General features: G+C 36.4%; 1 protein-coding gene across 1 annotated transcript in view; it reads left to right on the top strand.

Moving 5' to 3' along the window:
• The window catches only part of RBM41 (RNA binding motif protein 41), a 93,739-nt gene extending 90,334 nt beyond the window's left edge, over positions 1-3,405 (top strand). Inside the window, exon 7 of the mRNA XM_008156320.3 lies at positions 1,093-3,405. Coding sequence (XP_008154542.2) covers positions 1,093-1,259 — 167 coding nt within the window. The 3' untranslated portion in view covers positions 1,260-3,405. The remainder of the gene's footprint in view (positions 1-1,092) is intronic.
• The last annotated feature ends 11,147 nt before the right edge of the window (positions 3,406-14,552 follow it).

Here is a 14,552-nt window from a genome sequence, read left to right as displayed (position 1 = left end):
TAGTTTACATCTTAATTCATGATTTCAGTATTCTAATCTAAAGGGAGCAAATAATACAGGAATTTCAGTTTCTCCGACAGACCAGACTATCTTTTTTTTTTTTTTTTTTTTTGTGGTGCAGGCTGGTTATTAGCTCTTCCTTTATTATTTCTAAACTATCATCATTTATAAACAGCCTAATAATCTATATACAGACAAGCAATTTACACTTGAGCAGTTCCAAACTCTACTAGTCTTGTACCATCTTTGCTATCTTGTAGAAGGTTTGTGGCTATTCTTCAGTAGTGGTTTTTAGACTTTTTAAGTGTGAGGACTCTTTTTAAACTTAATATGATACATTAATTGAGAAAAATATGTAATAAAAAGGCTTTATAAACTAAGTACTTTCAAATGGATAGCTGTTTTACTAATCATAATAGCAGCTACCCACATTTTAAAATTTGTAGTACATACATAGATTGGTTCAGTCTAAAGATATTGCTTGTCTGCTTTTGATTTCACAGACTCTGGTCAATAATTGCACTCCTTCCTGATTTCCCACATCAAGGGTCTGAGACACATAGTTGAATACTACTACTGTACACTATGTACTGTTACTCTGCAAATCTCCATATCCTTACAAGGTTTATTACATTTATTTATCTCCATGAGGGCTCTCTCAGTCACTCTCCCATCAAAAGGTAAAAGTAGCAAAATGACCTTGATACCATGATAACCTCTTTTATTTGTGTTGCCCATTTTGAAAATGACTCAATTCTCACAATACCTATAATCTGTTATCTAAGATAGAGGCTTGTGTATTAGTAGTTATAGTTTAGCCTTCTTTTGCACACTATATATTTCTTTATATTTTTAAATTATGAGGCACTCTCAAACAGCCACTTTAAGTTTTTCTAGTCATCATTTTTAGCCATTAGTTTAATCTTGCTGAATTATAAAAATATGAGATTATGGAAAAGATAATAAAATCAAATAGCTATATGGCCTCGTAGCCTACATTTAACTCCAAGGCAAACAAACAAACAAAAAATAAACTGGAAATAGAATTGTATTATTAAACCCTGTGTAAATTGATTTTTTTCTTTCTTTTAGATAAGGAGATAGCATGGCAAGCATTTCATCTAATAAATGGATATAAACTACATGGGAAAATATTGGTGATAGAATTCGGAAAGAACAAAAAACAACAGTCTGATCTCCAGGCTGCTTCTCTCAGATCGTCTGCTACAGAAAACACTACAAAAAACAGTGGCAGCTAGAAGATATGTAGATTGTGAGTCCCAGGAAGTCTTTCTTGCATCAGAATCTTGGATCTAGGATTTCTATATAGATAACAGTATGTTTGGAATTGAAGAGAAACTGAGGAAGAAAAATCTAATTAAGATAATCCCTTTAGCTTTTGGAAAGAATTGGTAGAAAACATTTTCTATAATCAAAGACTATACAGGACAAATAAGATACCAAGTATGAAGGGTAGGGTACAAAGAGTATCATTTTCTCAGGATAAATTAACAAAGAATTATTTCCAAGCATATTTTAAATCTTTATACTTTATCTGTGGTCTTAAATACTCATCCCTAAAGATAACATTATTTCCAAGACTGCCACCTATATACAGAACTAAAAAACTAAATGTTGAAATATTTATTTATTAGAGCCCATTTGTCCCTAATTGTGTTCACATAGTAAATGAATGACTAGGCCCCGGGCCTAAACATCAACAAATGCTGTTAAATGAGAAATATCAGCAATAACAGTAGGATCTGAGACACATGTCAGTACACATATTTAATGAATACTTTCTATTAAGTTATCAGTGTCTTCAAAAAGCCATATATTTTTCTAATGAAAGCATCTAGATCTCTATAGTGATGTTCCCCTGGTCATTAAACTAGCTACCATTGAGTAATCATTGAATCCCAAGCAATAAACATCAAATAAGCATCTAATATATGTTAGGTATTAGAAGAGGAACATACTAGAAAAAATACTAAAGGGGATATGGGAAGAAAGAGTTGCATTTTAGAAGAGGAACATACTAGAAAAAATACTAAAGGGGATATGGGAAGAAAGAGTTGCATAGAAGAGAGGAGGCCACTCCCAAATTCCCCACTTGTTTGTTTATAGTTGCTGGAGAAATGAAAGACAGTATAGTATAGAGGAAGTGGTACAAACTTTGGACTCACACCTGTGAACTTCATAGCCACACTTACCACTCCATGACCTTGACAAGTCACTTAGTCTGAGCCTCAGTTTTCTCATCTATAAAATGAAGATAATAATACTACTTACCTCATTGGGTTGTAAGAATTAAATGAGATGGTATTATCCATGCTGAAGAACAGAAAAAAAAAAAAGAACAGAGTATATAATCATTAAGTACTCCAACATACTTGCAATGAGAGTACAAAAAAAAAAAAGAGAAGAGAAAGAAACAGAAAAAATATTCTAATAAATAATGGCTGTAAACACCCCAAATTAATGAGAAGCATTATCTTCACATCCAAGAATCTCAGTGAACTCCAAGTAGGGTAACAAGAAGAAATCTACAGACATATTATAATAAAAATGCTAAAACACAAAGACAGAAAGTCTTGGAAGCAACCTGAGAAAAATTAAACATGACTCAATGGATTGCCAATAAGATTAACAGCTGACTTCTCATGAGAAACAATGGAGGTGGCAGTGGGATAACATATTCAAAGTGCTCAAAGGAAAAATATGTCAATATAGAATCCTACATCCAATAAAACAATTTTTCAAAAACGATGAAACAAAGACATTCCCATGTAATCAAAAATAGAGAATTTGTTGTTGGCACACCTGATTTACAGGAAATAGTAAAGAAAGTTCTTCAGGTAGAAAGCAAGTGACCTCAGACAGTAATTTGAATCTAAGCATACAAAAAATAACATGGGTAAATTTAATTATCCTATATAATAAAAGGCTAATATGCAAATAGACCAAACAATGGAACGACCGGTCGCTATGATCCACACTGACCACCAGGGGGCAGACACTCAATGCAGGAACTACCCCCTGATGTTCAGTGCGCTCCCACAGGGGGAACACCACTCAGCCAGAAGCTGGGCTCATGGCTGGCAAGTGCAGTAGCGGTGGTGGGAGCCTCTCCCGCCTCTGTGGCAGCACTAAGGATGTCCAACTGCCAGCTTATATAGGCCCAGGGAGCGAGCCTAAGCCATCAGTCGGACATCCCCTGAGGGCTTCTGGACTGTGAGAGGGCGCAGGCCCTCCCCCCGCCCCCCCGGAGTGCACAAATTTTGTGCACCAGGCCTCTACTGTAATTATAAAAGCCAGTTTAAGTTAATTTCCCTTTTAATTGAAAAGTTTTATAGACCAGTATGTATGTAGTTGCATTTTGGGGCCTACAACATATGAAACTGTACTATGTTTGCCAATTATAGAACAAAGGAAGTGGGTGGAAGCAAAACTATTGAACTGAAGAAGTGACTCCAGATGGTAACTCAAATCCACTGGAACAAATGAAGAAAACAAAAAAATGGGAAATAAGGTTAATATAAAAAGCTATAAATATATACTAGCTCTGCTTTCTTCTCTCTCTGCTTTAAAAGACAAAATTATGTTAAGTAATAATTATAACAATGTATTATGTTTATAACATGTAGAAATAATATATATAGCAATAATATCATAAACAAGTAGGAAATGGAGTAGGTTTATATAGGAATAAGTTTTTTATATCTCATTGGAATTAGGACATATCTGAAGACAATTTAGTTAGAATATGCATGGTAATTCTTAGAGCAACCAAGGTAATAACTGAAAATACATAGTGAAAATATTTAAAATTTAAGTGTTACATTTGAAAAATTTCAATGTAAAGTAATGCAAAGGGAGAAATGGAGAAACAAAAATACAAGACATAGAAAACAGTAAAATTGCAATCCTAAATACACCTATATGAATAATAATAATTATGAATGGATTAAAAAATGCAATCAAAAGGCATAGATTGTCAGCCTGGGGGTGGGGGTAGCAAGATTTACCTCTATGCAATTTATCAGAGTCATACTTATAGATTCTGAGATACAAACAGATTAAAGGTAAAGGGATAGAAAGAAATACCAGGCAAACGGCAACCATAAGAAAGCTGGAGTGACCATACTAATATCAGACAAAATGCACTTTAAAATGATGACTGTTACTAGAGATAATGAGTGACATCTTATAATGATAAAAGAATCAATACATCAGAAAGATATAAAAATTATAAATATGTATGCACCAAACAACAGAGCACCAAAATACATGAATCAAAAACTGAACTAAATAAGGGAAGAAATATGCAAATCTGAAATAAGAGTTGGGGAGTTTGCTACCCCATTTTCAATAATAGAATAACTATACAGAAGATAAACAAAAAATTAGAAAACTTGAGAAATGCTGTCATGTATATCTTAAAGAGATCTGTAGAATACTTTACCCAACAAGATCAAAATGCATATTCTTCTCTGGTGCATGTGAAACATCTACAGGATATACCATAAAACCTCAAATATAAGTGGACTGAAGTCATATGAAGTATTTCTCTGACCACATAGAATGAAACTAGAAATCAATAACAGAAAGACAACTCAAAAATATGAATTAAACACACTTTAACATGACTACTGGGTTAAAGAACAAATCACAAGAGAAATTAGGAAATCTTTTGAGGTAAATGAAAATGAATACACAACATACCAAGACTTTTGGGATGCACTTAAAGCAATACTTTAAAAATTGTAAGTACAAATGCCTATATTTTTAAAAGACCACATATCACTAACCTCACTTTATACCTTAAGACAGTGGAAAAAGAGGAGCAAACTAAGAGTAAGCAGAAGGAAGAAAAAATGTTTAAATAAATGGAGAATACAAAAACAGTAAAGTCAATGAAACCAAAATTGGTTTTATAAAATGCTTAAGTGACAAACCTTTTGGTAGATTGACCAGAAAAAAATGAAAGCCCAAATTAAGGAGGGACATTAATATCAACCTTATAGGAATATAAAGCATTATGAAGGAACACTGAATAATCATTTGCCAATAAATATAATACCCAGACTACTGAAGCCAATGAAAAAAATCTGAAAAGACCTGTACCAAGTAAAGACGTTAATTAGTAATGTTTTTAAATACAAAGAAAAGTCCAGGCTCAAATTGCTTCTCAAATGAATTCTAGTAAATATTAAAGAAGAATTAATACAGATTCTTCACAAACTCTTCCAAAAAGTGAAGGAGGGAACACTTCTGATATGTACTACAACATGAAAAAACCTGAAAACATGCTGAATGAATTAACAGTAACAAAGACTATATATTATATGATTCCATTTATTGGTATGTGAAGTGTCCAGAATTCGCAAATATAAAGACAGAAAATGAATTAGTGATTGCTTAGGACTGGGAGTGATAACTGAAATGTAAGATTTCTTTAGACGATGAAAATGTTCTAAAATTGATTGTAGTTATAATTGTACAATACTGAATATACTACAAACCATGATTGTAAACTTTAAATGGGTAAATTTTGTGGTATGTGAATTATATCTCAGTCACACAAAAAAGAAATTGAATGCAATCCAAATGTCTAGCAGTAAGAGAATGGATGAATAAATTATGGAATATCCATTTAGTGGAATACTATACAGCCATTAAAATAATGGGGCATTTCTAAGAATACATTCTGAATTGTATGGTGTCCACGGTTTCATATCAGGTTAAAGAGCAAGAAATATGTACAGATGATCCTTAAACAACATGGCTTTTAACTATGCAGGTTCATTTGTTCATGATTTTTTTTTTCCAATAAATACCTGTGATGTTTCTATCTGTGGTTGCGAGTCCATGGAAGCAGAGGGCTGACTATGCATTAATCTACACCATTTTATATACGGGACTTTAGCATCCACAGATTTCTATTTTTTTTATTTTATTTTTTTTATTTCTGAGCATCCATGGATTTTAGTATTTGCAGGGTGTTCTGGAACCAATCCCTCATGGATACCCAGAGACAACTAGATTTCTGGGGAGTCAAAAGTTACATACATGTGGATTTCTGACTGCGTGGGATATCGGTGCCCCTAATTCCCACGTTGTTCAAAGGTCAACTGTATAATATGAATACATTTTTGTAAACAAAAGCATTTGTATATATAATATATGTATATATAGCTATTTCTAAATAAATTTAGGAAAAAACTGGGAAATATACCAAATTGTACCAGGTGTACTGGTTAATAATGCGGTTTTTTTTTCAATAGATGGAGTTACACATATGTTGATATATATGCGATTTGATATGTATGCTATTTTGTTGTATTGACAGCAAGCTTCAAAACTTCATATGTCAAATTTGCTAAAGGTGTTAACATCAGAGATATTTTTACACTTAAAAATGTCAAATTTCATGCCAAAAAAAAAAAGCATTTGCAGGAAGTTTTAGTTCATTACTTTATTTTGAAGAAAAGTGCTGCTGAAAGTTATATACTCTGGGAAACTTATGGTGAACATGCTTCATCTCAAGATCCTTGTGAACGCTGGTTTAAATGCTTTAAAAGTGATGATTTCTATGTGAAAGACAAAGAATGTCCAGGTAAACCAAAAAAGTTTGAAGACAAACAATTACAAGTATTATTGGATGAATATGCATGTCAAAAACAACTTGCAGAAAGATTAAACGTTGCTCAGCAAACAATTTTGATGGTTTACAAGCAATGGGAAATTTTTCAAAGGAAGGAAAATGGGTGCCACATCAACTGAACGAAAGACAAATGGAAAATCGAAAAGTCATCAGTAAAATGTTGCTTCAACGGCACGAAAGAAAGTCTTTTTTGCATCGAATTGTGACTGGCAATGAAAGGGGATTTATTTTGAGAATCCCAAACACACAAAATCATGGGTTGATCCAGGTCAACCATCAACATCTACTGCAAGGCCAAATCGCTTCGGAAAGAAGACAATGCTCTGCTTTTGGTGGGATCAGGAAGGTGTGGTGTATTATGCGCTTCTAAAACCAGGTGAAACCGTTAATACTAATAGCTACTGACAGCAAATAATCCATTTGAACCATGCTTTGATCATGAAATGACCAGAATGTTCCAGAAGACATGGCAAAGTAATTTTGCTTCATGATGATGCACCATCACACACTTCAAAACCAGTTAAAGACACGTTAAAAGATCTTGCCTGGGAGTATTAATCCATCCGCTGTATTCACCAGACCTTGCTCCTTCAGATTACCACTTGTTCCCATCGATGGCACATGCACTTTCTGAGCAGCACTTCAAAACGTATGAAGAAGTGGAAAATTGGGTCTCTGAATGGTTTGCCTCAAAACAAGAAAAGTTCTATTGGGATGGTATCTACAGATTTCCTGAAAGATGGGGAAATGTGTAGCTAGTGATGGACATTACTTGGAATAAAGCAATTTTGATGTTTCTCTTGAAATTATCGTGTTTTCTTTGATTACAGAATTTGCATTATTAACTGGTACACCTGGTAAATCTTTTAGAGGTGGGATTGGATGGGCTGAAAGGGGACTTTTGCTCTATGAAATTTTTTAAGTGGTATAGTTTGAGGTGATTTTTTTTTTTTTTTACTATTTTCAGCATTTTTTTTTAATTTACAAACTTTTTTTTTAATACTCTGCCAATGATGGCTTCCAGACTATTTGTCAGACCTGTTCTGAGGATATCATCTAGCTATACTCAGGGCAAACTTCTATTTCTTTGATATATTGCTCACTTAGGATTAAATCTCCAATTTTAAATATAGTTTAAGGGACAAGAAGTAGGTTATCCTGTTATAACCTCTTGCACATGTTACACAGGGTCATACTTCTAACCTTGACTTTTCAGGAGGAATTTATTCCTATTGAATGGAAAACCTCACCTATGCCCTTTACTAGATCTATGACCACTAACAATAGAGGAAAATAAAAGAAATAAAAGTGGAGGATGAACCTCCACTGGTGCATATATAAACTGGTATATCCATACAATGGAATCCTACTCAGCAATAAAAACTATGATGAACAGTAATACATGCAACAACTTGGACAAATCTCAAATGCATCTTGCTAAGTAAAAGAACCAAACTTAAAATGCTACTTACAGTTTGATTCCATTTATATGACATGCTGGAAAAGAAAACTGTAGGGGAAAAAAAATCAGTGGCTGCCAGGGGTTAATGGGAGACTGATTACAAAATGGTAGCACAAGGAATTTGTTTTAATAATGGAATTTTCTGTATCTTGATTATATTTACCTGAGTGTATGCATTTGTCAAAACTTACATAATTGTATACCAAAAAGGATGAATTTTACTGTATGTAAACTTTAAAATAAATGTAGTTTTTAATGGAGAAAAGAAAACGTTTCTCAAAGTCATTTCCATAACATAATGTTCCTATTCTGTGGTCTTGATTACAGTTGAAGACTGAAAGCCACTTGGCTATTTCTTATTTTCTGCCCACAGGTCAGCAGAAATCGTCAGTTAAAATCACCCTATAAACACACACACACATACAAACCTACCATTTAAAAAATCAACAGAAAGAGGAAAATAATTTGCTACACACGGGATTTATGTATATAATTTTCTTAATATACAAAAGTCAACAATCCAATTAAAATGTAGGTAAATGAAAATATATATAGAAACTGAAATATAAATTACTGATAAGCTAAGAAAAAACATACACATTAGGACAACGAACTCTTAAAAGTCACAAAAAAAGTAAGAGTTCCCATATATCCTTCACCCAACTTCCCTAATGTTAGCATCTCATATAATAGTACAATTATCAAAACCTGAAAATTAATATTGATACAATAGTGTATAATTTACTGTTGATTTTTCCATTTGTCCCACTAATGTCCTTTAATGATCCAAATCCAGGAACCTTTAATTGTTTTAATTACAGTTTACATGCAGTATTATTTTGTATTAGTTTCAGGTGTACATTATAGTGGTTAGATCATTTTAGGATCAAATCCAGGATTACACATTGCATTTCGTCATCATGTATCCTTATTTCATTCCTATCTGTGACAGTTCGGTCTTTGTCTTTGATGACCTTGACAATTTTGAAGAGTACTGGTCTGTTATTTTGTAGAATGTCCCAAATAAGGGTTTGATATTTTTTTCTATAATTAGATTGAGGTTATGTATTTTTGGTAAGAATACCACAGAAGTGATGTGCCCTTTTTAGTGCATTATATAAGGAGGTACTTGCTGATGTGTCTTAGTACTGGTGATGTTAATCTTGGTTATCACATGGTTAAGGTTGTGTCTACTGTATCTCTTCACTGTAAAGTTACTATCTACATATATATATGGTAAAAGACTAAGTGACTGTCCAACCAGCCGGTACATATGACAGGCACTGACCACCAGGGGGCAGACACTCAACACAGGAACTGCCAAGCTACAGTGACTTGGCAGCAGTGGTTCTTGGGTGAAGCACCCAAGAAACCAGAGAGGAGGAGCCCGATTCCTTGCAGGGTCTCGCAATTCCACCTTCGGCTGTGCCGATTGGTAAAATGATAATACTTCCATCATCTTTTGAGGGTAGTCCCAGAAATATGCAGCAGCAATATCAGGATGCTATGGCAATTGTAATGATTATGGCAAGCCCAATTTAGTCATAACCATGACGTGCAACCCCAAATGGGCAGATATCCTATATAATAAAGAGGTAATATGCAAATTGACCATTATTCCAACACACAAGATGGCTGTCAGGGGAGGGCAGTTGGAGGTGATCAGGCCTGCAGGGGAGGGCAGTTGGGGGCAATCAGGTCTGCAGGGGAGGGCAGTTGGGGGCGACCAGGCCAGCAGGGGAGGGCAGTTAGGGGTGACCAGTCTGGCAGGGGAGGGCAGTTAGGGGCAATCAGGCCAGCAGGGGAGCAGTTAGGTGTTGATCAGACTGGCAGGGGAGTGGTTAGGAGGTGATCATGCTGGCAGGCAGAAGCAATTAGGGCAGTGGACAGCAAACTCATTAGTCAACAGAGCCAAATATCAATAGTACAACGATTGAAATTTCTTTTGAGAGCCGAATACCGACTTCGGCGCATGGGCCACAAAGTTTCAATCGCACTGTATGTGCGTGCCCGCACATGGTATTTTGTAGAAGAGCCACACTCAAGGGGCCAAAGAGCCGCATGTGGCTCTTGAGCCACAGTTTGCCAACCACTGGGTTAGGGGAAATCAAGCAGGCAGGCAGGCGAGCAGTTGGGAGCCAGCAGTCCTGGATTGTGGCTTCAATGGGCAGTCGGACATCCCTCAAGGGGTCCCAGATTGGAGAGGTTGCAGGCTGGGCTGAGGGACACACACACACCCCCTTCACGAATTTCGTGCACCGGGCCTCTAGTTATAAATAATTTAAAATGTTGGCAAAAAGTTGAAAACAGACCTAACTTGTTAGCCAGGGTTTTTAATATTAAGCTGAATGCTCTTTTAAATTATATATGTAAATTTGATTTATTTGGCAAAGTAATAGCTAAAATTCATGTCATCAAATTTCAGAAATGTTATATCATGTTGTTATTTATTTATTAACCAGTTTATAATTTTTATATACATTTTACTAATTTTCTTTCATCTCTGACACTTCTATTATAGAGAAAGGGCAAATAGTGATATTAAAATATTTCTTCTAATTAATTTCCTTTCAATGTGCACGAATCTGTGCACTGGGCCACTAGTTTTCTTTATAATAAATATCTTGTAGGAAGATATATTGAGACCATTCAAATATTCTGTTTCTAATCATATTTTTCCTCACTAACTTTAGCATTCTTTTTTGTTGTTAATCCTCACCTGAGGATATTTTTCCATTAATTTTTTTAGAGAGAGTGGAAGGGAGGGGGAGAGACACAGAGAGAGAAATATCATGCCCTGACAGGGGCCAGGGATTGAGCCTGCAACCAAGGTACAGGCCCATTATGGGAATCAAACTGTGACCCTTCAGTTCACAAGCCAATGCTCTATCCACTGAGCCAAACCAGCTAGAGCTTGTGGGTTTTTCTTTATTGTTTTGTTTGTTTTTCTTTTCATTTTTCACATGAATGAGAGCAATAATAGTATCTAGCTCACAGGGTTGTTATGAGGATTAAATGAATACATGTAAGGTGTTTTGAATATTACCTGGTACATAGTAAACTTAATAAATGTTATGTTATTATAATGGGTAAAGTATCCTTTCTCCTATCAAAGGCCATCCCCTTCATTTGTACTTTGGATTACAGTCCCCTGATTTCTCTCTGCGTCACCAATCTATAATTTCCACCAGCATAAAAATGTGTTCTAGTATGTCCTATTTATTTTTTGAAAACTTCATGACCTCATGTTCCCATCAAGCTATTGCTCTTCACAGCAAAATTTCTTAAAGTACTCTGTTATCACTGTCTCCACTTGTATTTTTCTCCTAAATCTGCTTTAATGTGGCATTGCTTTTGATGGAGTCTTCGGTAACCCCCATTATCCAAAGAAATGGTAATTTCTCTGTCCCTATACTCTATCTCAACTGCTCAGCTGCATTCAATGCAGTTTACCACTCTTTCTTTTCTTTAAACACTATTCTCTTGAGTTTTGTACCACCATAATTTTCCTTCCTACTTCACTGATAGATTTTCAATCTCCTTTATGTCTCCTTCTCTGCTTCTTTAAATCTTATAGCACTCCAGGGCTCCCTTCTTCCTAGTCTGTTTTTTTCTGACTTTACTCTCCCTTAAAGCTCTCATCTAGTTTCACAACTTTACTATCTATAGGCTTATGACTTCTAAATCTACTGTTTATTTCCAGCTCAGACCTTTATATTGAGCTCCAGATTCCTATATACAATGACTCCCTAACAAAGCCCACAGAATGTCTAAATCCATCTCAAATGAAACATGTTCAAAATAGAAGACTTGAATATCCACCAACCCATCATTTTTCTAGCCGTTCCCTCATCAGTAAATGGCACTACCATCCAATTTATTTCTAATTATGTTCTTCATTCCTAGCTTCCTCTCACTTTCTACATATATCCATAAGCAGTCCTGGAGATTACCTGGCGGTAATCTGCAAAAATATACCAAGAATCACCCATTTTTCTCCAACTTTACTACTAATTCTATTTACCCTAGATTCTAGGGCCTAGAACAATTCATGATTGGATTGACTCTTTTCACTCTTGTCTCTTTAACAATTGAGTCTCACCCTCTCTGGTTTGGCTCAGTAGATAGAGCATCAACCTGCGGACTGAAGGGTCCCAGGTTCAATTCCAGGCAAGGGAATATGCCTGGATTGAGGGCTCGATCCCCAGTTAAGGGCGTGCAGGAAGCAGCCAATCAATGATTCTCTCTCATCATTGATGTTTCTATCTCTCTCCCTCTCCCTTCCTCTGTGAAATCAATTAAAAATATATATATAGTCTCCAAAGAGCATAGAGAGGAATATTTTTAAAAATATAAAATTTATCCTAATCAGTTTGGCTCAGTGGGTAGAGCATCAGCCTTCGAACTGAAGGGTTGTTGTGGAGTGGATGCGAGTGAATGACCACTGGAGCCCAGACCAAATTAAAATTTAGGGAGCCTTTATTAGCCGGGCGGCCGGGCCGAGCGACTAATAGCCGGGTGACTGCTCTGCCATTCTCCACGCAGGGAGACCAGAGAGCAGCAGTGACCCTTTGTGTAGGACTGCTTTTAAGCACATTAACCACATCCGGTTTTTGCAGAACAAGTATCCCAAGACAAAACAGTTTTTCCCAAGCAACGTCAGGATCATGCCAATGACGACCATGTTATTCACAGGGTCATCCTGTTCTTCAGAAAGCTGACAGTGTTCTATGAAAGAAGGCTACGTGCTGGGAAGGGGCCATGAGACCATATCTCAAGGCCTGGCCTAGTGTCAGCACTGACATCTCTATCTGGGGCATAGTCCACGGCCTCTCTGGAAGCATGCTCAAAAATTCCTACTCTCTAAGAGGGTCTGAAGTTCAATTCTGGTCAAGGGCACATGCCAGGGTTGTAGGCTCAATCCCAGTAAGGGGTGTGCAGGGGGCAGCTGATCAATTATTCTCTCTCATCATTGATGTTTCTATCTCTCCCTCTTCCTCTCTGAAATCAATATATATATATATCCCCAGAGTCTTTATTACCTGCTTTTCTACTCAGCCCTGCAGGCCTTCTACATCTATGTAGTCATTTACTTTGCATGAAACCCCAACGGATCTGGGCAGATAATATTAATGAGCCAACATTAATGGAAATCTACCTGTCCTCTGCCAGACAGACTATTGAGTAAATCTTTTTAATTATCACTGACAAAATCTCTCAGGGTTTAACAGGGTCAAGTCTCTATAGCACTTGGAGGGAAGTACTGTGGTAGAATTTTTATAGTATCATGGGTTATGGCAGGCACAGCGATCCTACAATCTAGACAATGTAAGAACTCTCAGAGTAGGAGTTCACCCTGTCAGTGTGGATCCTAGAGGGGTTCAGCAGAAATGGCACAGACATCATCAAATGAATAGGAGACACACAGACTATAAAATATTATGCAGAAGTCCAAGGTACAAGACAACTAGGACCGTGGTCAGCAAACTGCGACTCACGAGCCACATGCAGCTCTTTGGCCCCTTGAGTGTGGCTCTTCCACAAAATACCGTGGCCTGGGCGCGTCTATTTTGAAGAAGTGGCGTTAGAAGAAGTTTAAGTTTAAAAAATTTGGCTCTCAAAAGAAATTTCAATCATTGTACTGTTGATATTTGGCTCTGTTGACTAATGAGTTTGCCGACCACTGAACTAGGAGGTGAAGGGCACTCTAAATTTACCTCAAACCATTAGTCCTTCCATTTACTGGCTAGTACCTTATTTATGTTAAGAGCATTTTATCAAAACCCTCCTCTATCTATAAACCCCTTTACTCTGTTCTCTCCTCTGGACACCCGAGCTCTATTTTTCTTTTCTGCTCCTTTTCCTAGGTTGAGCAGTCTTGCCTGCTCCCGAATTCCTAGGCATATCCCACCCCAACCAGGTCTTTGGAGACATCATCATCCAGTAAGGTTTGACTTCCTATCCTCTGAGATTATGGTGAGATTACATGGTCTCATCCCCGCTAGACCACTGAGACATCAGACTCTATCCCTCGAGTGCTGGGATACCAGGCTCTGAAATTGACCTGAGGATGCTGAGCTAATTCCTAGTCTCCAACTGGGGAATTGACATTCTATGCAGGATGGAAGTTCCCTGGCCTATATTTTGGCTAACTGGGCACAATTTTCTACCCCAAAACCTTAAAAAAAGAAAAGACCAGTAATCTGGTTTAACCACAACATAAAATCCTCGGTGGGGAATCATGGCCTCCCTGATGAGATATTAAAAAAACTGTTCTTGTTTTCACAAGGCCAGAGGTGTGCCTCTAGAAACAATTCAAAGCCCACCAACTCCTTTTACCTTCCCCAAATCTCCCCTATTTATCTCAAGAGAGTTGTAGATAATTGGCTTTATGAAACCAAAGTTCCAGAACATTTGAAATGC

Source organism: Eptesicus fuscus, chromosome 1 (assembly GCF_027574615.1).
Source record: "Eptesicus fuscus isolate TK198812 chromosome 1, DD_ASM_mEF_20220401, whole genome shotgun sequence".
In the NCBI taxonomy this organism is placed as follows: domain Eukaryota; kingdom Metazoa; phylum Chordata; class Mammalia; order Chiroptera; family Vespertilionidae; genus Eptesicus; species Eptesicus fuscus.
The sequence above is the reverse complement of the archived record's forward strand: the minus strand, read 5'-3'. Positions and strand labels throughout refer to the sequence as shown.